This window comes from Trichomycterus rosablanca, chromosome 20, assembly GCF_030014385.1.
Source record: "Trichomycterus rosablanca isolate fTriRos1 chromosome 20, fTriRos1.hap1, whole genome shotgun sequence".
NCBI classification, from domain to species: Eukaryota; Metazoa; Chordata; class Actinopteri; order Siluriformes; family Trichomycteridae; genus Trichomycterus; species Trichomycterus rosablanca.
This window is the reverse complement of record NC_086007.1, coordinates 11978968-12006180: the sequence shown is the minus strand read 5'-3', so window position 1 is coordinate 12006180 and position 27213 is coordinate 11978968. Positions and strand designations below refer to the sequence as shown.

General features: G+C 42.0%; 1 protein-coding gene across 5 annotated transcripts in view; it reads right to left on the bottom strand.

Moving 5' to 3' along the window:
* Window positions 1-1061: 1061 nt before the first annotated feature.
* Window positions 1062-27213, bottom strand: part of tfdp2 (transcription factor Dp-2) — a 62847-nt gene continuing 36695 nt past the window's right edge. For 4 of the 5 annotated variants that reach the window (XM_063016675.1, XM_063016674.1, XM_063016678.1 and 1 more), the window contains 10 exons: window positions 23813-23943; window positions 22432-22479; window positions 21454-21486; window positions 12604-12766; window positions 9741-9887; window positions 6379-6447; window positions 4178-4329; window positions 3801-3967; window positions 3661-3703; window positions 1062-2280 (listed from right to left, as the gene is read on the bottom strand). In XM_063016675.1, the coding sequence (XP_062872745.1) occupies window positions 2160-2280; window positions 3661-3703; window positions 3801-3967; window positions 4178-4329; window positions 6379-6447; window positions 9741-9887; window positions 12604-12766; window positions 21454-21486; window positions 22432-22479; window positions 23813-23943 (1074 nt within the window). In that variant the 3' untranslated portion in view covers window positions 1062-2159. The remainder of the gene's footprint in view (window positions 2281-3660; window positions 3704-3800; window positions 3968-4177; window positions 4330-6378; window positions 6448-9740; window positions 9888-12603; window positions 12767-21453; window positions 21487-22431; window positions 22480-23812; window positions 23944-27213) is intronic. The other variant, XM_063016676.1, reaches the window with a different exon arrangement.

Genomic DNA, 27213 nt, shown 5'->3' with positions numbered 1-27213 from the left:
ACGCATAGTGTGTGTGCTTGTCTGGCCTGCCAGCAATCCAGATTAATCTCTATCAAAAATCGATGGCACATGATGAAAAGGTGAATCAGAAAACAATGACCATGCAGTCGGTGAAGTCTTGCTTCTCAAAGTCTTCCGCTGCTGAGAGATACCAGATTGCATCCAAGGAGAGCACATCGCTGTACACCTGTCGGAAGAGCCCTCCACTTCTCGCCCCTGCACTCTGCACAGGCGTCTCTTCCGCCAATCAGGGTCCTTACACAGCGTATGAAGACCCACCCACCCACACATAGTCCGATCCATTTAATTAATTGTGTTTACTTCTGTCATATGTGTAAATGCGTACTTTCAGAGATTCCCAGGTGGGGCGATTCGGGTTCTTTCTGTGTGAAGTTTGCATGTTCTCCCAGTGTCTGTGTGGGTTTTCTCCAGGAGCTCTGGTTTCCTCCCACAGTCAAAAGACATGCAAGGGAGGTGAATTGAAGATACTAAATTGTCCATGACTCGTGTTTGACATCAAACTTGTGAACTGATGAATCTTGTGTAATGAGTAACTACCGTTCCTGTCATGAATGTAACCAAAGAGTAAAACATGACGTTACAATCCTTAAAAATAAGTAAATTGAACTGTATGTAAGATGCTACCACCAAAATCCCCCTAGAGCTACCTATGCCAATTACACTGGAGAACAGTATAACTTAAGATTTGTTTTTAAATAGTACTGATCTCATCTTAAAGATCTTTAAGTTATCTTATTTAATAAGTTATCTTATGTTAAAATTAAGTTCATGATACATTTTGCTGAAATGTGCACATGCTTATTCCACTTTATGATATTGCAAAACACACTGGCAAGATTTGATGGCTCGGTCTTTTGCTGGCAAAATCAAACAAAGTAACCCTACGTTAACAGTCTTGACACCCCCTCGTCCATAAACATATCTTTTTTTTTACTTTACAGACACTTTCACATAACACCAGTAATCATGCTTGTTCCGTTATGAATAAAGTTGATCACGACTAGTCGTACATCAGAAAGATTAACTGCAGACACACAGGATTAACCAAAATTATAGGTTTATAAATGTGTATATACGTACACACATACACAGTTCCATTTCCAAACCAAAAAAGGAACCATCAGAAACAGTACAAGTAACAATATTCTGCTTGGCTTTCAAATTAGATTCCAGGTTAAAAATGTTGACCCGAGTGGGTCAAATGTCCGTGGCACAGGCCTTTTCATATACGCTATGAATTTCTAGCAAAAATATAATAGGCATTGGTAGAAGATGCTACTCTACACATCACACATACAAAAATCGCTTCAATCCCTGTCATGGTGTCTTCTCAAGCCACATGCATCCCGACAAAAGGGCCTTCTGTTAATTCCACCCATCCCCAATCCCAAACCCAACTGATTCTGAAGTGGTACATGGCAGGAACAAAAAAAAAAAAGTAATGCACAACAAAACTGGTAGGAGTAAAACATTTCCATGAACAGTTTCTTTCTTTTTAAAGGCGTACACAAATTCCTCTCAGTTGATGAACACGGAAACGGTTGGAGCATTGGTTTGTTTGACAGCACGTGGGGATGGGAGCAAAAAAAACGTCAAGTATGAGATCTGTCTAAACTGTCCAGAACAATTTAAACCGATTTCATCTTAAAATAGGACAACAATAAATACAGTGAAATTTTATTTAAACGAAAGTGTGTTTTTGAGGCAGTATGGAAAATGCTTAGGATTTGAAATTTCTGCATTGTGCAACCTTTATTATCTATCGCCTGGGTTGAGGCGTAGCGGCACACTTTAGCAGAATAGCACCAATAGCACACAAGTGACCAATTCTCCAAGATGCAAGATCCATCAGTGTGTGTCTGTGTTTGTGATAAAGGGGAAAAAACGATAGATAAAACAATAGCTAGGTGGATATTCGGATCAATAGCTAGGTCGATAGCTAAAGGAAAAGATGGAGAATGGGTAAAGCAACAGACAGAAGGATAAATAAATGGGAGTGTGAGGAATATTGCATTTTGAGCAAGTAAATGCTCATTTCCTGTGTGATTCCACCTGCAGATTGGTGGAACGTCAAATGGAGGGTTAGCTGCCCAGTTTCAGAAAAAAGTGAAGATTAGCAGTTGAGTAACTTAAAGAGTTCATTCTGGAGAAGAAGGTTCATCGTCGTCGTCATCGTCTTCATCATCTTCATCTTCTTCTTCGTTAAAGGAGCTAGGCGTCGGACCACGGGACTCTGAGGTGTATGAAGGGGTGGTGCTGCTGTAATAAAGAAGGCAAGTGAATGCATTATCCAAAATCTCAGTCGAGTGTTATTTAAGATGTACTGTACAGTCAAAGGTTGGGAGACATGCAGGTCATGACAAGGATGGAATTTTCTAGATTGCTGCTGCTTTTTGCATTTTTCCCAATTTTCCTCCCAATTTGGTTGTATCCAATTACCCGATTGCATTACGCTTCCTCTCTACTGATGCTAATCTCCACTTCTGATTGAAGCCAATCGTTGTTCATGTAGCCTCCCAGCCCAGCCGGATGGCAGAGCTGAGTTTCGAACCAACAAGTTCGAAATGTCAGCTCTGGTGTGCTAGCTTGTTTTACTGCTATGCCACCTGAGCAGCCATGATTGTTCATTTATATGTTTCTTCTGGCTTAATAGAATGATTATTAATTTTATAATGCAGTTCTTGAATGTCATTTAACTCTGTGCCACAGCCCTGTTATCATGAGTCGGAGGAAAGGTGTGTATATATACACACTGATCAGCCATAACATTGAAACCACCTCCTTGTTTCTACACTTACTGTCCATTTTATCATATAGGCGCACTTTGTAGTTCTACAATTACTGATTGTAGTCCATCTGTTTGTCTGCATGCTTTGTTAGCCCCCTTTCATGCTGTTCTTCAATGGCCAGGACTCTCCCAGGACCACCACAGAGTAGGTGTTATTTGGGTGGTGGGTCATTCTCAGCAATGCAGTGACACTGACATGGTGGTGTTGTGTTAGTGTGTGTTGTGCTGGAGTTTTTAAACACCTCACTGTCCCTGCTGGACTGAGAATAGTCCACCAACCAAAAATATATCCAGGAAACAGCACCCCGTGGGCAGCGTCCTGTGACCACTGATGAAGGTCTAGAAGATGACCAACTCAAACAGCAGCAATAGATGAGCGATCGTCTCTGACTTCCTACTACAAGGTGGACCAACTAAGTAGGAGTGTCTAATAGAGAGGACAGTGAGTGGACACGGTATTTAAAAACTTTAGCAGTGCTGCTGTGTCTGATCCACTCATACCAGCACAACACACACTAACACACCACCACCATGTCATTGTCACTGCAGTGCTGAGAATGATCCACCACCTAAATAATATCTGCTCTGTGGTGGTCCTGTGGGGGTCCTGACCATTAAAGAACAGCATGAAAGGGGGCTAACAAAGCATGCAGAGAAACAGATGGACCACAGTCAGTAATTGTAGAGCTACAAAGTGCTTCTATATGGTAAGTGGAGCTGATAAAATGGACAGTGTAGAAACAAGAAGGTGGTTTTAATGTTATGGCTGATATACTGTATATATATACATAAATACACATATATATCAGTAAATTACTGATGTTACTTATGTTGGAGAGTGGTTGTAGTACCTTGTATGGTCGAGAGGGATTTTGTTGGATTTTCTGGCCATGCCTAAAAAGAAGACAAAACAAAACCCCACATAAATATGCTTTAATTATCTAAACATATAAAAGTCCAAAACAAAACAATGACTAAATGAGCAGCCCACCTGTGACGTAACTCTCCATGGATTTGGGGACGAGAGACTTGGCCACACTGAGGTTCTCTGAGGTACATTTGCCATTTTCCAGGCCCAGAGACATTCCCATGCGCTTCAGAACCTCAATGTCATCGTGGATCTCGAACATGTTGTCGAAATTAAAGAGGTATTCACATCTGTAGACATAAGAAGTGTGAGAGATATTAGACTAAATAACTTATTTGCACTCACTATTTAGCCTGTTCACTGATTTGTTTAGCTAGTTTTCCTATTTTCAGAGCTTACATTGATTAGACAGACAGATAGATAGATAGAATCCTAATTGATCCAACCAAGATAGCTCAGATAAAGTGAATAAGAAGAACATTGTCACTTGTGCATCATACTTGTCACTGGAGATGGAGCAGTCGATGACTGTGCGTACGTCTGTGTTGAGAATGATGAAAGGGAGCTGAATGATGGAGCCCGGTGGAGGTCGAGACTTTGTGGCAGCCTCGTTTGCCTGGTTCCTCTTCACTAAGTTCTTAAAGGCTATCTGCTGCTCGGAGGAAAGAACACAGTGGTCAGAACATCAAATAATTGCATCAACACACACACACATACAGTCCTCATTGTATGTTCATAGAAACAAAGCAGATCGAACCAAATCAACATGTATAAAGTCACAGTAGTGAGACACTACAGCATATGTGAAACTTGATAGAAACAAGACGTGCACTTCAAAATCAAGGGTAAATATTTACATGCACTTGCAAGGGACACTTGTTTGATAAAATGGCATAGCTTTTTATTCCAGTAAAAAAAATTATACACTTTTGACCCAACAAACCCATAATAAGACAAACTGTACATATGCAGGTGTACAGTACAATGAAATTCTTTCTTTGCATATCCCAGCTTGTTTGGAAGCCGGGGTCAGAGAGCAGGGTCAGCTATCGTACGGCGCCCCTGGAGCAGACAGGGTTAAGGGCCTTGCTCAAGGACATAACAGTGGCTGCATAGCAGAGCCAGGATTTGAACCACCAATCTTCCAGTTGATAGCCCAAAGCTCTACCCACTAGGCTACCACTGTCAACAAACAGTGGATAAACTCATTAAAGTACACAAATTAATGTCACTCCCAAAACCACAAGGAAAAAGCTTACGTCACTGAAAACCCAATATCCCTTGCATTGTCTTCAACTGCAAGACCCCTATGTGTTTAATTTAGGTATTAAAAGCCCAGTAGACAGTATCTTTAATCATCATGGTGTGTCCAGCTAGCACTACCATACCTCTACATCCAAGAACCACTGCTAACTTAACATGGCCACATGTATGTGAACAAATGAGAATGGCCTTGCCGGACATCCCATTCCAAAACCACAGGCATAAATATTGATGTTGCCTTCCCCATTTAGTCAAATGAGTATTTATTTATGAGGCCAGGCACTAATGTTGGACAAGAAGGCCTGCATTACAATGTGCACAGGAGCCCGGTCATTCTGGAAACGGAGAAGGTCTAGCTCAAACGGTTGCTACAAATTTAGAAGCATAATTTCTTTTATATAACTGATGTCATACACCAGTCAGTAATGAGTGTGGCTGCGCCCAGGTGGCGCAGCGGGATATTCCACTAACACACCAGCACCAAGTTTCTGAACTCCTCGGTTCGAAACTCGGAAATTGCCACCGGTCGGCAGTGCCTGCAGCAGATACTAATTGGCCTCCGTATCTGCAGGGTGGGGGCCGGACTATGTGTGGGTGAGTGGGTCTGTGGCGCTGTGTAAGGACCCTGATTGGCGGAAGATACGCCTGTGCAGAATGCAGGGGCGAGAGAATGCTGTACACGTGTCGGAAGAGGCGTGTACAGCGACGTGCTCTCCTTGGATGCAATCTGGTATCTCTCAGCAGTGGAAGACAAAACTGAGTGCGCTAAATCAGGAGGAAAATGGAAGAAAAATGCATAAAAAAAAGTAATGAGTGTGGCTAAAACACCAATAATTGGGGGGTGTTCACATTCTTATGGCCATATAGAAAAGATTACTGCAGGACATTAAAAGCAGCTCAATATTTAACATTGATAAAGCTGTGGTATGGGATGTAGGACATTTAGGTGTGTTCAGACTGCAGAAAGAATTAAGCCCGTATAGTGGTCGATAGGTGTGGAACGTAATTATTATTCCCTAGACTCACAGATTAAAGTAGACAGGTTTTTATTACTTTCTTTTGTCTCCAGACATCATGCATACTCATTTTGAAATGCATCCAAGATGGCATTGGAATGCCATTCTTTCTACTCACAGCCAGTAGGGCCAATTATACTGTCTGACTCCTGGCCACATATAGCTACGGCTATAGAATAATCAGGGCTTCAAGTTGCAATCTGCTAATGATAGGGCAAATGCTTTACTCCCGGATCAGGTTTTTTTTTGTATGTAATGCCTCATAGAATTGGTTTTGTTTTACAGGGAATACTGGTGGAACTGGATTTTAAGAACATCAAATAAAAGTTCATATTTTAGGACAATCCCATTAAGTATCCATGCTCTAATGTTGTCATAGATTAAGATTAAAGTATATTATTATAAACCCAGTTGGTACAAACCTGTAGTATAAGCTCTTCTAGCTGGCTTTTCTTCTGTCTGATTCTTTCCAACCGCTTCTGCTTCTCCAACTGCAACACAATGATAGAATTAAGCAATAGAACACGAGAGGGAGTGTGTTATCGCGAATAACATGACGGCTGTGATTTGGTCGCAGGCACGAACCGAAGGTGAGTGCCGTAGATCATCACAGCCGTGATGTTATTCGCGATAACACACGACCTTTTGCTTTTATACAACAGTTTTTACAAAATAAAGAAAGAAAATAAATCAAAGAAGCCCTGAATTTCATATTAAATATGCTTTAATATTGACAATACCTTCCGCCAAAAAGTAGTTCCACAACGAATATAAAGTTTAACACTACAAAGCAAACATCCCAAGTTGCAATAACTCATTTCAGGGAGGTAAGAACAAGAAGAAGAAGAGGGCGAGAACCTCCGAAGGGAAAAAAAGAAATAAAAAAATCTCTCGCACACACCAAAGGCTATGGATGAAAACAGAACTCTTAGGAGCTGCTAACTGGGCTTAACTAACTGTTCGCGTTACAAACACATTAATGTTCCCTACATAGTGCACTAGATTGTGTATCAGATCATGGATATATGTTCCCTACATAGTGCACTAGATAGTGAATTAGACAATTGGTTATGTTCCCTACACAGTGCGCTAGATGATTGTGTATCAGATAATGGATTTAAAACGTGATCGGGAATAAAGGCTGTGTCGCCTGCGTGCGCGTTCGTGTGCATGAAGCTTGTCGTTACTGGCAACGCGTCAGCGGAGTAATACCATTGTGGTGTGAAAAGACCGTGCTGTTATCACGAATATCAGCACGTTTAGAACGCTTCTCAACCAATCAGATTGTAAGGTCGGAACTACCTGTTGTATAATTATGAATTATGAATCAGCCCAATTGCATTTTAAACTTTATTTATTATATAAATGTTGATACATAATATATTGTTAAAACACATGAAAGCCAGTGTGTGTATATACACCGACCAGACATAACATTATGACCACTGACAGGTGTAGTGAAAAACACTGATTATTTCTTCATCACGGCACCCATTAGAGGGTGGGATATGTTAAGCAGCAAGTGAACATTTTATCCTCAAAGTTGGTGTGTTAGAAGCTGGAAAAATGGGCAAGCGTAAGGATTTGAGTGAGATTGATGAGGCTAGACGACTGGGTCAGAGCATCTCCAAAACTGCAGCTCTTGTGGGGTGTTCCCGGTCTGCAGTGGTCAGTATCTATTAAAAGTTGGCCAAGGAAGGAACAGTGGTAAACCGGCGACATGTGGGAAGCAAAGACTGACCTGTGTGGACGAGCTACTGTAGCTCAAATTGCTGAAGAAGTTAATGCTGGTTCTGATAGAAAGGTGTCACAGTTTGTGGCGTATGGGGCAGCAAAAGGGGGACCAACACAATATTATGAAGACGGTCATAATGTTATGCCCGAATCGGTGTATGTGTGTGTCTCAAGAGATTTGTGTCTCACAGGACATTGTGCTAACACAATGAAAAGGTGGGTAATGCCTCAAGCCCTTCACTCCCTCTTTGCTTTACCTCTAAGCCTCTCTCAGTGCTATCTGTTCACACATGACAGTACCAGATGTTTCCAGATGGCCAATTACATACAACCCAAGAGTGAAGACAAAGGCTGTGTGCAGTTCTTGTATAAATGATCCTTCAAAAGACTGTATTATCTCCAGGCCCTCAACGGCTTTTCTTTCTTTTTGAATTGTACCATTATTTAATGCTAGAAATAAGAAGTCCATGTTTTTTTATCTTTTCTTTGATTTAGAACATGACCACAGTTATTCAGAGCAATAAAGGTCCTGTTATACCAGAATGTCATCATTCACCGTTCTTTCCAAAGTGAGTGTGGGTGGCAGAAACTGAAGAAACTCAGCCAGAAATGGTCCGTTATGGCCTTTTTAAAATAGTTTAGGCTATAATGCCTATAAATAAGGACCAGTGCCCATGGTTTCAGATTGGGATGTCCAGCAAACACAGGAATACACAATGAACCAAACTAGGACTGGGTCTGACAGTTAAATTCATGTTTTTTTTTTTTTTTTTTATATACTGTACATTTTACATAACTTACCCTACGTCTGATATCTGTTCCAGATTTTACTCATACTACAACCGACCTACTAACATGAAACAAACTATACTTGTGCAATGCTGCACTGAAGCCACAGCGGAGATCAAAACAGCTCTGAGTGGTTCTTTTACAGGTTCACTCACAGGAAGTAATGCTGTGTTGGTCACAGGAATGTAAGTAAAAACATCTAACCAACAATATCAGGCAGAAACCTTGCAGTATAATAGTATATATATATATATATATATATATATATATTTATTTTTTTTTTTTTTCATTTATGCATTTTCTCCCCTTTTTCTCCTGACTTCATTGCGTATCCAATTAACCAATCACATTACGCTTCATTTCTACTGATGCCGATCCCCACCGCGATTGAGGAGAGCCGAGACTGACACACACCCCCTCCGACATGTGTGCAGTAGCCGACTGCATCTTTTCACCTGCACGAGGAGAGTTCATATGCGGATCAGCTTTGTGTGCGGAGAGACACACCCTGATCAACAAGTTATCCCTCGACTCTGAGCAGGCGCCATCAACCATCCAGCAGAGGTCGTAATTGCATCAGTTATGAGGAGTCCCTATCCGGCTCCCACCCTGTTTGAACAACAGCCAATCGTTGTTCATGTAGGCGCCCAGCCCAGCTGGATGGCAAAGCTTAGTTTCAAACCAATTAGTCTAAAATGTCAGCTCTGGTGTGCTAGCGTGTAGTATAATAGTTTTAGTATAATTACAATACAGCTAACCTATGTCTATCTGTAGCTCTGCAGTGAATGGTTGGTTCTGGACTATTGATCAAAAGGTTGTTGGTTCAAACCCTACCACTGCCAAGTAGCCACTGTTGAGCCCTTGAGCAAGGCACTTTATTCTCAATTGCTTGCATTGAGGTTGGTCACCAAAATACAATGGTTACCTAAATAAAATCACTTTAATGTCAGTGGCTTGGTCCTGGCAGAAAGTCCTGGGTTTGATTCCCAGGTGGAGCAGTCTGGGTCCTTTCTGTGTGGAGTTTGCATGTTCTCCCTGTGTCTGCATGAGTTTCCTCCAGGAGCTCTGGTTTCCACCCACAGTCCAAAGACATGCAAGTGAGGTTAATTGGAGATACAAAATTGTCCATGACTGTGTTTAACTTATGGAGCTTGTGTAACCAGTAATTACCTGTGTTGTCATGAATATAACCAAGGTGTGTAAAACATGACGTTAAAATCCTAATAAATTATAATAAGTACTGCCGTTCCTCCAAACTCACCTCTAGGTTGCGACATTCCTGTGCTGAATTAGTGGGCAGGCCAATCCAGCGAATCTCCTTCTTCTCTTTAGAGATTATGTTCATGGCCATCAGTACATTCAGTGCATCATACACACGCCTGCGGATGTTCTTCTGGTCATACGCCTGCTGCTTGCACACAAACAATTCACACTTATTAAAATTTCCCACATTATAACAATTTCCCAGTGGCACAACTGTGATTCTGGACAAAGTCAAGAGATAAAAAGCTGTTCTGTGGATGGTGGTGGTGTAGTGTCAATCATGTCTACCCTATCAATCAGGGCAACATTAGCCAATCGAATGTTTGAGAGTTTGTTTATATGAAGCATTTTAAATTAGTCTGAATTCCAGGCTCTGCTAATATGTTGAAATCAGCAATAACTCATCTAGAAGAAGCACCCCCTAAATCCAGCCCCAACACCACCAGAATCCTGAGGAGCTTCCTGTCCCCACTGCTAAATCTGTTTTAATTGTGGTTTTAACATTCCAAAAGGAGTAAGGAGATTAGATTCAGGCTTAGGTGACATCAGGTGTCCGGTCAGAACTAATCATGAATAGCAGTCAATACACACTGTACTGACTGCAACCCCCACAGCTAACACACCAGGGGTGTTGCCAGACCCAATTTGTAAGAACACAGTCTCAGTAAAACAACAATTGCTGCATTCCAGCATAATGATGCTGTTAAAACGTGTAAAAAAAAAAGGACACTATTTTCATTTATATTACTGTTGATTTTAACCAAAAAATCTTTTTGACAAAGCAGCTGCATCACTGATCACATTTACCACCATGTTTCTTCTACCCTAATTCTTCCATAATTAAATATTAGTCTGCACTAGTTGTGAGCTGGAATGCACTAACAATTCCAGCAATTGTTCTTTACTGTAACAATGATCTGTAGATAAACACAGATTGTGCACTTCTGATCCCAACAACAGTAACTAGGACTTTTAAACAAAAGTGCCACATTTCACAGCAGTCATAAAATGACACTCATAAATCGAATGATAGAATAAATGAAAGCTACGATACATAGCACAGCCTACCACAATAGTTGAATGTAAACCTAGAACATCCAGCGATGGTGCGAGGTTACATCTCAAATACAAAAATTATTGTCCGTGTTTTGACACACCCTTCTCTGCATCCATAAAATTGATTGGGAATTTTCCAAACTTAGTTACCCGAGTCATGTTTTTAGCTGCTTTAGACTTCTTGGATGTCTTGACTAACAGATTGCTAACTAAATTGCTGTAGGATTGCTAGGACTGCCTCATAGCGCAAATGAACCAGTAAATGTGAGGCACTTGAATAATATGTGAATGTAAAATGTTAAATCAGCGGTCCCCAACCTTTTTTGCACCATGGACCGGTTTCATATAAGATTTCACGGACCAGCGAGAGTGGGAAGATTGAATAATATTGCTTACAAACGGTGTAAAATGAGCTTTTTCCGCTGCAACGAGACGCTGCTCTCATCTAGGGGTGAAAACTGCTTTTCTAGAGATCTATAATTATTCATTCTTTCTGTGCGGCCCGGTAATAAATAGCCCACGGACCGGTACCGGTCCGCAGCCTGGTGGTTGGGGACCACTGTGTTAAATGGTTAAAGACAACCTTTTTTACTATTTTGTTTATGCATTTTACCCTTTTTCTCCCAATTTAGAGTAGTCAATTCACCTTCCGCTGATGGAGACACCGCTCGTGTCCGATCAGGGTATATTCGCCTCCGACGCGTGCTCAGTACACCAACCCCTTTAAATTCGCCCACACATTCTGTGAATTCGAGCATGTGGCCAGTATTTGCGATCTCCGCGCTCCTCTACGTCCTGTACAGGCGCCTTGGGGTACTAACCAGTGTCCTTACACAGCGTCAAAGACCCTACCCATATTAGTCCGGTATTTTACCCTCCCGGCAGACTTTAAATGGCCAATTTTATCTGCTGAGGGCATTGCCAATTATGCCCGCTAGAGGGTGCCCAGCCGACCTGTAGCAGAGCCGAGGTTCGAACTCGGGAGTTCAGAATCTCCGCACTGGTGTGCTAGTGGATTATCCCGCTGCGCCACCTAGGCACCCTACAGACAATCTTTACATTTTGAATTTCACAGTAAATTGCATATTACACTGGAAAAGGCTCATTTTGTGGTCTGTGATGTGATTTTCATGGCCGTGAATTAGGTAGGGCTTTGGCAATAACAGCATGTGGACCTCTATACCCAAGTCATCTTGTGTTTTCATCACTGGGTGCAGGTCTGCAGTGAGGGTAGACATTTCTATATCAAATGCTGCAGAGCTTTTTTCATTTTTTGTTTGATTTAGGGGGTAGACAGGTCACAGGGAGTAACAAAGAACAATATGTTGAATAGCTGTTGAAGGGGGTGGTGGTCATGGGATGAGTAAATAAAAGGAGACAGAAAACAAGGAGTGTGGCTCATATATATTTTTTTTGTCTTGTCCTATTTAACATGCACTGTTTGTCTAAAACTGATTTCTTTAGTTATTAAACATCCAGTATATAATATGTAAGAAATTAAAATCAGTCGTATAGTAGTAGATATTAGTAGCAGGTATAGGGATTTATGCTAATCATTTTAGGGGAAGAACCTGGTAAAATTCAGCTTTAACTCCTCGACTGCTGGTCTAGTTTTAGTTTTTCTAAATAGTTATCTATTGGTTACTGTCAAATTCGCTGGAAACACTGACCCGGTTTCACCTCTGTACTGCTTAAGCTAAAATGAATGTGACCTCTGTGTATCTCAGCTATATTGAAAGCATGAAACACATCACAGGCAAACAGTAACCGGCAGAGCGATTCTACACAGGAGACGTGCTACTTACCGAATCTGTAGAGGCTAAGTTGCCAGCGTGGGTGAACTCGGCTACCAGCTCATCCGCTACCTCGTTGTAAGACGTGGTGCCTTTCTTCTGCACCTTCTCACACACCTTCATTGAGAAGTGTCGGAGCCCCTTGCCTTTCTTATCAGCCCTCTTCATTTTTTTACTGCACACACAGGAGCAATATCATTTATTAACCTGATACGGTTGTACACTGTATGGCCAAAAGTGGACATCCTGTCTAATTACACCAATTAGCCATAACATTAAAACCACCTTCTGGTTTCTACACACACTGTCCATTTTATCAGCTCCACTTACCATATAGAAGCACTTTGTAGTTCTACAATTACTGACTGTAGTCCATCTGTTTCTCTACATGCTTTTTTTAACCTTGCTTTTACCCTGTTCTTCAATGGTCAGGACCCCCACAGGACTACCACAGGGCAGGTACTATTTAGGTGGTGGATGATTCTCAGCACTGCAGTGACAATGACATGGTGGTGGTGTGTTAGTGTGTGTTGTGCTGGTATTAGTGGATCAGACACAGCAGTGCTGCTGGAGTTTTTAAATACCATGTCCACTCACTGTCCACTCTATCAGACACTCCTACCTAGTTGGTCCACCTTGTAGATGTAAAGTCAGAGACGATCGCTCATCTGTTGATGCTGTTTGAGTTGGTCATCTTCAAGACCTTCATCAGTGTTGGCTGGATATTTTTGGTTGGTGGACTATTCTTAGTCCAGTAGTGACAGTGAGGTGTTTAAAAACTCCATCAGCACTGCTGTGTCTGATCCACTCATACCAGCACAACACACACTAACACCACCACCATGTCAGTGTCACTGCAGTGCTGAGAATGATCCACCACCTAAATAATACCTACTCTGTAGTGGTCCTGACCATTGAAAAACAGGGTGAAAGCAGGCTGTGTGTGTGTGTGTGTGTGTGTGTGTGTGTGAGAGAGAGAGTGTGTGTGTCTTGTCAACTTTGACAAGATGGGCATAGGGGAACTTTAGTAGCCCACATAAAGCCATGACTGTAAACCCATTAAAAAAGATATGATTAGGAGTCAAGCCCTTCCTTTAAACTGAGCAGGCACAAATTCCCACAGACACACTCTGAAAAAGATTTTGACCATATATTATGTATGTTTATAGCATGTTACATACGTAAAATGTATAATGGGAAGCAGAGTACCCAGAGGGAACCTTCGCATAAGAGAACATGCAAGGCATTTCAAAGACAATGACTGAAAGCAAAGATCAAACCCAGGTCCTTAGCAACCATGTTGGTGTTGGCAAAAACAGAAAGTGTAAAGTGTCTGGGTAGAATGTTGGGCAATCAGAACAGCTTCAGTGTACCTTGTACTAGATTCTACTAGTCTTAAGAACTGTACTAAAGAAAAGATAAACCACTTTTTTTTAGCAGACGCTTCCCTCAGGAGATGTTTGATCATGTACGCCATGTGTTTGTATCTCCAATTCACCTCACTTGCATGTCTTTGGACTGTTGGAGGAAACCGAAACTCCCAGGCCGCTCCACCTGGGAATCAAATTCAGGATGAGTTCGATGAGTAGCACTGTCACCTCACAGCAAGAAGGTCCTGGATTTGCTTATCCATCAATTTTATACTTATTGAACCATTTAGTGCTGCTCTTATGGCACAGCAGTCTAATACACAAGCCTATTACAGTCTGGCTGTGTCTGAGGGAGGGAAGGTTGGATACGGATGCACCACACTGTCACTGCAACTCATTCTGTCTATTTGAGGCACCAGCATGAACGGTGGAAGACTTGCATGGTGTTTCATACATGCTGAGACTCTCTTGTGGAATCCACCAATGACCGGTGAAAAGATGCGGCCAGCAACACAGCAACGTGTCAGAGGAGGCGTGTAAGCCAGTGGCAGGCAGAGATCGTCAGAATGCACCGGGGGGGGGGGTGCACTAGTACCCTGTGCATAGAAGTACTATCATCCTTAAAGATACAACTCCAATAAGAATAGAAATGCCATCTTAAACACGGTTCAGGTCCTGCGCCTACATTTATCAGCTCATCCATTCGAGAATTTCCTTTAATCTGTCAGCACTTTGGTTCCATTCCTCCTGCATGGCACTGATACACTGCACTGCACCTGACCCACTGCATGCTGGTACACATTTCTCCACATTCTGTAGAAAATGCCAGCAAATGGCAGAGAGGGAACATGTGTAGGAGGAAGCTGAAAGAAATTGCTCACATGCAGTACTGACGAATTACATAATCACCTCTCATGAATTCGCCTGGGATGTGAGGAGGGGGGACAAAAAGCCTCTTCTGTACTCGTCGAGGGCGCCGTGATGCCAGATGTGGGTCAATGGATGGGAAAGAGGCGAGCTATTCTGTACCTGAGCAAGATCTTTGTGCCATTATACAAGTGTTATACCAGTGTGACTTGCACTAGGCTAGAAGCACAGATAAACACCGTTTGGGACCTCAGTAGTGAGTGCAGTGTTCATTACTGGGTTTCAAACTGCCACTTGCCATTTTAAGCAGTGTTAGCACAGACCTAGAACTGTTGTTTGGGCGCTTCATAGCTTGAAATATTGAATCACCAATATACTATATATCCAAAATAGTGTTATACCAGTGTGACTTGCACTAGGCTACAAGCACACAAAAACACCAATGGGGACCTCAGTAGTGAGTGCAGCGCTCACTACTGGGTTTCAAACTGCCATTTGCCATTTAGGCAGTGTTAGCACAGACCTAGAACTGTTGTTTGGGAGCTTCATAGCTTGAAATACAAGATACCATATATCCAATATATAGTATATATACCACCAATATAATGGGTTTTGTGGATGCCAGAAAAATCATAGACTACAGAGTAATGATCATTTGGGATAGTTTTTGTCCTAATAATTTGACGATCATGACAATCTAGTACCAGTTTGGGGAAAGCCTATTCCCTCCAACTTCACAAAGTGAGGACCATAAAGAAATGACCTGCTGAGTTTGGTAAGAAAGAACTCAACTGACCAGCAGAGCTTGGCCCAAATCCATTCAATACCTTCAACTATAGATCATTAGCCATGTTTTTCCCCTAGTCTCTCCTAAATTACAATTTGCCTAGCAGTGAGTGACTCTCCATATGCGAGACTGAACCCCATATGAACTTGCCTCGTGCAGGTGAAAAGATGCAGTCGGCTACTGCACACGTGTCAGAGGGGGCATGTGTTAGTCATGACTCTTCTTAGTCAGGAGTGGAAGTCAGCAGCAGTAGTGAGGATGCAAACTTAATAGGGTAATTGGATATGACTAAATTGGGAGAAAAATCATGTGCTTCCAAAGTTTGAAGAAGGTCCTTTGAGTGCAGTGTCAAGCTCAAGCCATAGTAGTTTGGTGTGGAGGGACTCTAGTGGCCTGCACAGTCCAGAGCTCAACCTTATAAAACACTTTTTGGTTGAATTGTCAACCGCAAGCCAGGACTTCTCATCCAACATCAGTGCCTGATCTTTTGACTGATTGCTCCTAAATCTCAGGGAAAGGCTTTACACAAAATATGAATGTTTATGGTGTGGTGTGTGTGAATGTGTGTCTGCCCTGCGATAGACTGGCAGTTCTATGATAGTTCAGGGTGTTACTGTGTGCCTTGCGCCCATTGAAAAGCTGGGATAGGCTCCAGCACCCCCCGCGACCCTAATTGGATAAGCGGTTAAGAAAGTAAGTGAGTGAGTGAATGCTTATGACTTTGGAATGGGATGACCAAGCAGATGGAAAGATGTCCACATATGGTGTATAAATGCCACGTTTGGTTGTTTACAGACATCCCAAGTCTCCCGGAAGTTCCGGGAGTCTCCCGCATATACATAGCGGCTCCCTGATGCAACACACACGCGCACACAGGCGACACAGACTTTTTCCCCCGATCGCGTTATCTGATATACAATCTAGCGCACTGTGTAGGGAACATAAATCAAGTGTTTAATATACTGTCTAGTGCACTAAATAGGGAACATAAATCTACAATCGAATATACAATCTAGTACACTATGTAGGGAACATAATTAATTATGTAATACACTATCTAGTGCACTATGTAGGGAACATAAATCCGTGATCTGATATACTATTTAGTGCACTATGTAGGGAACATACAGTGGGGTCAAAAAGCATTGTCAGCCACTGATTGTGCAAGTTCTCCTACTTAGAAAGATGAGAGAGGTCTGTAATTTTCATCATAGGTACACTTCAACTATGAGAGACAAAATGAGAAAAAAAAATCCAGGAAATCACATTGTAGGATTTTTTAAGAATTTATTTGTAAATTATGGTGGAAAATAAGTATTTGGTCAATAACAAACAAGCAAGATTTCTGTCTCTCACAGACCTGTAACTTCTTCTTTAAGAAGCTCTTCTGTCCTCCACTCGTTACCTGTATTAATGGCACCTGTTTGACCTCGTTATCTGTATAAAAGACACCTGTCCACAGTCTCAAACAGTCAGACTCCAAACTCAACCATGGCCAAGACCAATAGGCAAGCAGGTTGGTGTGAATAAATCAACTGTGGGAACAATTGTAAGAAAATGGAAGACATACAAGACCATTGATAATCTCCCTTGGGGTCAAGATCTCATCCCGTGGGGTCAAGATCTCATCCCGTGGGGTCAAAATGATCATGAGAACGGTGAGCAAAAATCCCAGAACTACACGGAGGGACCTGATGAATGACCTGCAGAGAGCTGGGACCAAAGTAACAAAGGCTACCATCAGTAACACACTACGCTGAGAGGGACTCAAATCCTGCAGTGCCAGGCGTGTCCCCCTGCTTAAGCCAGTACATGTCCAGGCCCGTCTGATGCTTGCCAGAGAGCATATGGATGATCCAGAAGAGGATTAAGAGAATATCATGTGGTCAGATGAAACCAAAAAAACTCAACTCGTCGTGTTTGGAGGAAGAAGAAGAACCCAAGTACACCATACCTACTGTGAAGCATGGGGGTGGAAACATCATGCTTTGGGGCTGTTTTTCTGCAAAGGGGACAGGACGACTGATCCGTGTTAAGGGAAGAATGAACGGGGCCATGTATCGTGAGATTTTAAGCCAAAACCTCCTTCCATCAGTGAGAGCATTGAAGATGGAACGTGGCTGGGTCTTCCAGCATGACAATGATCCCAAACTCACCGCTCGGGCAATGAAGGAGTGGCTCCGTAAAAAGCATTTCAAGGTCCTGGAGTGGCCTAGCCAGTCTCCAGACCTCAACCCCATAGAAAATTTGTGGAGTCCGTGTTGCCCAGCGACAGCTCCAAAACATCACTGCTCTAGAGGAGATCTGCATGGAGGAATGGGCCAAAATACCAGCTACAGTGTGTGCAAACCTGGTGAAGACTTACAGGAAACGTTTGACCTCTGTCATTGCCAACAAAGGTTATGTTACAAAGTATTGAGTTGAACTTTTGTTATTGACCAAATACTTATTTTCCACCATAATTTACAAATAAATTCTTAAAAAATCCTACAATGTGATTTCCTGGATTTTTTTTTCTCATTTTGTCTCTCATAGTTGAAGTGTACGTATGATTACAGACCTCTCTCATCTTTCTAAGTTGGAGAACCTGCACAATCAGTGGCTGACTAAATACTTTTTGGCCCCACTGTAAATCCGTTATCTGATATATAATTTAGTGCACTATGTAGGGAACCTAAATATGTTAACTAATACACTACCTAAAGCATTATGTAAGAAACATAAGTCTATTATCTAGTACACCAAGTAAGGAACATAAATTCTTTTCTAATATACAATCTAGTGCACTATGTAAGGAACATAAATCTATTATCTTTCACACTATCTAGTGCACTATGTAGTACACATTAATGTGTTTGTGACGCAAACAGTTAGCTTAGTAGCTCAGTTAGCAGCTCCTAAAAGTTCTGTTATCACCCATATTCTTTGGTGTGCGAGAGATTTTTTAGCTTTCCGGGTGTCCGGGTCAGGGGGTACCTCCCTGAAATGAGTTTTTGCAACTTGGGATGTCCGTGTTTACATTGTTTTAGCCATGCAGCTACATTTATGATTAATTTAAATAAAAGAAATAATATAGGACGTGTACACCATCCATTAATAGTACAATGGGCATCAACGGCCCACCATAATGGCCACTAACGAATCTTCCAGTGCAAACATGATGTTGGAATGAACATCCATGCATTACGGTTTCTCTCTTACACTTAGAGGAAGCATAAAAATAAAAATCTCTGAGCACACTGCAGTAGCGGTAAATTATATAACTCCCTCTCAGTGAGCTCAGCAGAGCAGTGGGGGTTGGAGTGCACTCGCAGTGGCTGCTGAAGGTTCCTGATTGTCAGCGCAGATTAGTTCCAGGCGCCGAGCTCCCGATATTGGCTGCGACGGGAGGACGTAAACGCAGGACGTGCGGTACCGTGAGGGGGAGGCCGTTCCGAGCCCGATCGGTAGAAGACGAGTCGTGGCGAATGCATGTGTGAACGTGTGAGAGAATGCGCTCGGCAACACGCACGTTTTTTTCCGTAGCAACAGCAGCTCTGGCAGCTCTGGGCTCCTGTGAAGAGCTGAAGAAGTGCAGTTTCAGATAAGGGGGGGAGGGGAAGACTGAGGGAAGCATCTGACCTTTCACGAGACGACGCGTACTGTATCTGCGTGTCTGTCTGCGTACAGCTAATGCGTGCGGACGAGGGAGAGAGGGGTGCAGCAGGATGCGTTCGTGCCCTGCATATGAAGGACGTGCATGTGAAAACTCTTAGATGTGTATGTGATATGGTGCAACCTGTAACATCAGCAACAACGCATGAAAGAGCATCAAAACCCATCTCAGAGACGTGATGCATGCCGTGAATCATTACCTGGGTCTAAAAGCTGAAATGGTCACCACACCAGCACCAATTAATCCTACCCATAAATCAATACACCTCTGCAGTACCTCAGCAGGGTACGTGTCTGGGATGCGAAATTTGTACCTTCACTTTCTACATTTACATTTTCGGCATTTAGCAGGCGCTTTTATCGACCCGACTTACAGTTATGACTGAACACAATTTTGAGCAAATGAGGGTTAAGGGCCTTGCTCAGGGGCTCAACAGTGGCAACTTGGTGGTGGCGGGGCTTTAACCACCAACCTTCTGATTACTAATCCAGTACCTTAACCACTGAGCTACGACTCCCACGTTTTAAGCAGGATTTTCCACCTCGTTTTTAAGGCGTTACATGGGCAAGCTCCATCATATATTTCAGAGTTACTTAGCTCTTACTCGGGCTCTAGGTCTCTGAGATCGTCAGACCAGTTACTGCTGGCTGTTCCTCGGTCACGACTGAAGCTGAAGGGTGACCACGCCTTCTTAGTCGCTGCTCCAAAGCTATGGATTAGTCTTCCACTGAATATTAGGTCTGCTCCCTCTCTTACAGTCTTTAAATCAAGACTGAAAACACACTTTTTTAAATTGTCATTTAATTCTTAAGTATTGTGCAATCTTGTTAAGTATTTATTTATGTTTTAGTTTCTTGAATTGCTCGGTATTTTATGTTTGTATTGTACAACACTTTGGTTGACTGTCATTTTAAATGTGCTTTATAAATAAATTTTACTTACTTTTACTTACTTACTTAAATACACAGAAACCCAGAAAAGATGACAGCATGGTGTCCGTTTTACTCTCACTCCAGCCTCTCTCACCCAGGATGCCTTACAGCAATGTTAGCACCAATGGCTAGTTAAATGAAGAATGCCTAGTTTCCTAAAAAGTCTATTTTAAGTCCAGGCCATATGTATCAGATCTATTTTGGGAAGTGCCCGTCCAGTGTCCAGTTTCTATATTTGGTTTGACGTAGGAAATCTTACTAATTTAAATGTATCTGATCGAGTTGGTTTTTAGAACATGGGGCACTATAGGAGATCATGCTTCACTGTCAATATGGTTTACAGGAATGGCATTAAAGGCCACCTCACTTCCTAGCAGGAACTGTGTGCGCCATGTGGCACCACGTGTATATTCCTTGGTCTTATCGTCTTTTTCCTACAGTTGGGCAGATATCATATAGTTTCACTATTGTCATATCTACTCTACATTTATCATTATTATTGCTCTGAAGACTGTAGAGTAAACAACCTACTTGCCTGCTAACGAGTGTGTTAAATCTACATCATAGATAAATGGTAGTTATGTAGTAGTTTAAGGAGTTAACGGGGCGTCCGGCTGGATATTCCACACACAGTACACAGTAACACCCTGGACGGGGCCTCCAGTCCATCGCAGGGCAGACACACACACACATACACAACCATTCACCTATAGGGCAATTCAGTGTCTCCAATTAACCTGACTACATGTTTTTGGACTGTGGGAGGAAACCGGAAACCCACGCAGACACGGGGAGAACATGCAAACTCCACACAGAAAGGACCCGGACCTCCCTGCCTGGGGATCGAACCCAGGACCTTCTTGCTGTGAGGTGACGGTGCTACCCACCGAGCCACCATGCCGTACGCATACACTAAACTAAGATTTTCTTTTGTTGCATTTTAGCTTCATTACATCTCATTCATTGCAGCGTTGAGCTTTTCCAGATCTATCAATATCTTTCACCCTGTGCCCATTTTATTACATTTGTGTATTTTGGACCTGTGGATTTGCGCCTATTCAGTAAAAAGAGCGTGAAAGAAGAGAGTGTGCAATCCTGCCTAGCATCTGAGCGACTGAAATCCTACAATCACTCCAATGAAAAGGCACGTCGTCTGCACCCAGGCATTTCTCTTTTCCTTTCCGCCAGGCACGCATTACCACAAAGGACAATCCAGATCAATATGACTGCATCATGAGTGCAGAGCCTCACCTTGACGAGGAGTCGCTTGAACACAGCCCATCCCTGAAATACAAACACAAACGGACAATGAAATCAAACATAATCATTATTATTAATTATCTGTATCTAAAGGCACTATATATGCTTTTACTGACTAACATACACAATATGACCAAAAGTATGTAGACACTCATTGTTAATATTGAGTTAAAGTGTTTGAGCTAATTCCCCTAAACATGACTGTGTCACAAGCTTGGTGTGAAGAAACTCCAGTGGTCTGACCTTAACCTTCCCATGGAACACCTTTGGGATGAATTGGAACACTGATTGTGAGCCAGGCCTTCTCATTTAACACCAGTGCCTGCCCTTACAAAAGCTCTTTTTTCAGTGAATGGGCACAAATTCCCAGACACACTCCACATTCTTGGAAAGCCTTTCCAAAGCAGTGAAGGCGAGGGGATGGGAGGGAGTGACATAGGGTGGCATATGGTGTATAGAACAGACAAGCAACACAATAAGCTTCAATATTACTCTTATTATAATACAGTTACTCAAACATTTAATAACACTGTTTAGAACTTAGGGCTTACAATGGAATGCCTTTAAATGTACACTATAATGCAATATCCTAGCTCGTTTGGGAGCTGGGGTCAGAGTGCAGGGTCAGTCACTGTATGACGCCCCTTTGAGACAAGATTGTTAAGAACCTTGCTCAAGGACCCGACAGTGGCTGCATTGCAGAACCAGGATTCAAACCCACAAGCTTTCAATCAAGAATCTAAAGATCTACCCACTATGGGTACTAAGTACTTGGTCTGCCATCTTTAAAGCCATTTTCTGATGGGAATTTTTCTTAGAGTTCAGTATTACAAGTTTAGCATGTTTTCCTCTTTCCTTTATGAAACCTATTACTTTTCAGTAAAGCTGATCCTAATTCTGCTTAATCGTAGCAATAACTGAAGTACAGTTTTATAAGAAGAATCATTTCTATTTTACAGTGGCGCTTACCTGTCTGAGTAATACGAGTCCATAAAATCATGTGTCCGTTTCTTGTTCCTACAAAAAAATCAAAAAGAAAAGAATAGAAAACGATAACAATTCTTTATCGATAAATCTTGAGAAACATGTTTTGCAGTAATAAGAAAATAATAAAATTCATTAATTTCAGTTTTACTGGCAAAATTTGGTGCAATATTAGGGGTGGACAAATAAAATAATTTAAAGGTCACCAGGCAAATTACTTATTTATTTATTTATTTGGGGTTTAACACGAGTCATTTACTGGCAAAAATGGGCTTTATGTTTCTGTCTGTTTATTTTATCTTGTCTTTACATTTTGGTCCATTTTTATGCCTGCTAGGTATGTTAAAACTGTTCTTGTGTTGTCTTGTGTAAGAGTTTTTTTGAGGTTTCAGGCATGTGTATTTGTTCTCTATCCTTGGTGTATTTGGGGCATTCTGTCACCAGGCAAATAAATCTTTAATTTAATTTACTTGTTAATTCTAATATTTCAGCTGCCCAAAAAACAGATTACAGAAAAAGTAAAACAGCAAAGTTATATTCTATTTATGTATTTCCATCATTCCCTCGCAGTCTGGTCGAATCCAGTTACCGAGTTGTATCTTTAGGATGAATTGGAACGTCAGCCGAGAGACAGGCTGTCCAACAAAGGTGCCTGACCTATTTATAGAACACCACACCAAACTGGTCCAACCATGTCTTTATGGATGTAGCTTTGTACACAGGGGCACCGTCATGCTGAAATACAAAAAGGCCTTCCCCAAACTGTTCCCAAAGTTTGAAACACATCATTTCTTTGGTGTAATTGATTTTATTGCATTTTTTGCAATAGGCTTGGCTGAAACAGCTAAACCTGATAATAAAATGGGTGTCTACATACTTTTTATACCAGATTAGGTCCAAGAACGTAAACTCTACTATTATTATTATTAATATTTACTATATATTAGGATTTTAACGTCATGTTTTACACACTTTGGTTACATTCTTGACAGGACAGATAATCACTGGTTACACAAGATTCATCAGTTTAATGTCAAACAGTCGTGGACAATTTTATATCTCCAATTCACCTCACCTTCATGTCTTTAGGCTGTGGGAGGAAACCTACACAGACATGGGGAGAACATGCAAACTCCACACAGAAAGGACCCTGACTGCTGCACCTGGGAATCGAACCCTGAACCTTTTTGCTGCGAGGCGACAGTGCGTAAACTCTACTACAGGATTAATGTTCTACCAATAAGTCTGATTGTGTGAGTCACTTCCCTCAGCAATCAAACTCTCTGCTCTGGCATTCTGTCTAATCAATCTCGGAATCAATTAGCACTTCAGGTCGATGTGTGAACATGGGGGAGGGAGTACACACCCTGGGGTCCATTCGTTGCCCTCTGGAGGGCATCCTTGTGTTACCATGGTAGCAGGTGTAGTGTGTGGCGTGAAAGGGCTGCCGATGAGGATGCTTCCTGGGTGAGCCACTCTCTGAGGCGTGCTTATGATCTACAAGGAGAGACACAGGCGATAGATACAGCTTAATATAGCATCCAGGGCTTTTCAATTTCTTTGCTCACATACCATAAAAGCTACATTAAAGGAACACACAATTATAGGACGAAAGAGGATGTGTGGGTGCGAGAGAGCGTCTTCATTCACGGGTGTGTGATCCAGCCTCGAGGGGGGTGCAGCCTATAGAGGATTAAGCGTAAGTCACCTTCATGGGGTTTGCCTTCCTCCTCCATTTCATCTCATCCTCCAAACCCCCACCCACCCTCCCTCCATCCATGGTGCTATCTTCACCTCTGACTGTCCCCTCACCTCTCTAGCGTACAGTTAGCTAATGTGTGAGGCCCATGCTGCCGTGTGGGCTTGTAAAAGGAAGTCACGTGTGTCATCGCTACCACGCTAACGAGAACATTAATGGAGTGAGACACACAGACTTCTGTTCTCTACAAACCGAGCTGAATGGGGCAGTCTTTCCTTCTCTCTGCTCCATTTTACCAAGGCTTATCATCCTTCACTCCCCCTGCTCCTAGATCTCCTCCTTGACCTCCTGAGCTCTGTATCATTCCATCAGCGGGCTTCTCAATGAACGGTTTTACCCTATAAATCTCCTCCCCACCTCCTCTCTTCTGTATGTTAATACTGCATAGTCCCAGTGACCTCTACTACCCGCTCCCTTGTTTGTCCTCTACACATCCACACAGCATACATACATACATAATTCATACATAAATCTTGTACAATGTGTACCACGAACAGCAGGCAGCGCAGTGGGTGGAATACTAAGTGATTACACTGCCATCATGTGGCCGCACAGTGTATTGCAGTGGACAAAGAAAAGACAGGGAGTTATAAAAGGGTCTAGAAACCCCTGGTCAAATTAATTGACATGGTAACATCTTTTACAAAGTGTAGTATAGTGTAGTGCGGTGTTTAGTTCTACAATTACTGACTGTAGTCCATCTGTTTCTCTACATACTTTAGCCTGCTTTCACCCTGTTCTTCAATGGTCAGGACTACCACAGGAACACCACAGAACAGGTATTATTTAGATGGTGGATCATTCTCAGCACTGCAGTGACAATGACATGGTGGTGATGTGTTAGTGTGTGTTGTGCTGGTATGAGTGGATCAGACACAGCAGCGCTGCTGGAGTTTTTAAATACCGTGTCCACTCACTGTCCATTCTATTAGACACTCCTGCCTAGTTGGTCCACCTAGTAGATGTAAAGTCAGAGACGATCGCTCGTCTGTTGCTGCTGTTTGAGTTGGTCATCTTCTAGACCTTCATCAGTGATCACAGGAGTGACAGTGAGGTGTTTAAAAACTCCACTCATACCAGCACAACACACACTAACACACCACCACCATGTCAGTGTCACTGCAGTGCTGAGAATGATCCACCACCTAAATAATACCTGCTCTGTAGTGGTCCTGTGGGGGTCCTGACCATTGAAGAACAGCATGAAAGGGGGCTAACAAAGCATGCAGAGAAACAGATGGACTACAGTCAGTAACTGTAGAACTACAAAGTGCTTCTATATGGTATTTATTTTATTAATCACAATGGTTGCTATCGACTAGCCGGACATCTAAAGACATGACTGGCTATGATTGGCTGGGGTTTCCGTCTGGGGTGTGTTGCTGCATTGCACCTAGTGACTCCGGAAGAACCTTCTAAGTGAGGAGAGAGCAGCAGCAGAGGTTTCTAGGTCAGTGGTTAAAAAAAAATTATTCTAAGACCTCCTTGACACGAGTTATGATATTATTCTTACACTTTCAGCAAGGCTAACAAATGATATAGTGATCTGCATCAACAACTGAATTGGAATCTTTCAATGTTGCTGCCTGTTGATTTTTGTATTGGGCAAATCAAATACTGTATGTGTCCATCCTTAAAGACCCAACATTACCTAATGGTAGTTTAAAACAGATCTATATGACATCACAAAAAATCCCCCATATGGCAATAGCCTATTAATTTCCCCGTCTCATCACGTGTGACTCCTTTTACTCTTCTAGTGGTCCTCGGCCCCCGGTTGAGATGAACCAATGTTCTAGATGACGAGCACCTATGATGTCATTACTACTTTATCCAACAGAGGGCGCTGCTCGTTATAGCAGTTTTATCGTCTGCACATTGATTTTCTTTTACTACGTGTAGTCCCTATACTATGGCAAATCATTGCAAATACTCCATAATAGTGTTCTACTGTTATAAATATATAATGTTTTATATATATATATATATATATATATATATATATATATATATATATATATATATATATATATATATATATAAACACACCATATAGAAGCACTTTATAGTTCTACAATTACTGACAGTAGTCCATCTATTTCTCTGCATGCTTTGTTAGCCCCCTTTCATGCTGTAGGTATTATTTAGGTGGTGGATCATTCTCAGCACTGCAATGACACTGACATGGTGGTGGTGGTGTGTTAGTGTGTGTTGTGCTGGTATGAGTCGATAAGACTTAGCAGTGCTGATGGAGTTTTTAAACACCTCACTGTCACTGCTGGACTGAGAATAGTCCACCAACCAAAAATGTATCCAGCCAACAGCGCCCCGTGGGCAGTGTCCTGTGACCACTGATGAAGGTCTAGAAGATGACCAACTCAAACAGCAGCAATAGATGAGCGATCGTCTCTGACTTTATTAGACAATCCTACCTAGTTGGTCCACCTTGTAGATTTAGACGGTGAGTGGACATGGTATTTAAAAACTCCAGCAGCATTGCTGTGTCTGATCCACTCATACCAGCAAAACACACACTAACACACCACCACCTCTGTAGTGGTCCTGTGGGGGGTCCTGACCATTGAAGAACAGCATGAAAGGGGGCTAACAAAGCATGCAGAGAAACAGATGGACTACAGTCAGTAATTGTAGAACTACAAAGTGCTTCTATATGGTAAGTGAAGCTGATAAAATGGACAGTGAGTGTAGAAACAAGGAGGTGGTTTTAATGTTATGGTTGATCAATGTGTGTGTGTGTGTGTATATATATATATGAAATATGTAAATTCATGAAAGGTTGCTAATCATCAAACGTCTTCTGCTAAGCCAACTTTAGCTTTTAATGTATCAGTTTATTTGTTGTGGACTAAGTTATTAAATAATCCCCTCATTCATATCCTAATAATCTTTTGTCCAAATTAGCATCTCAGTTTTAAAATGAAAGAGAAAGAAAAACAACAAGGAATTAAGAAGATACAGTGAGGAGTAAGAAGTAAAAATAAGATTTT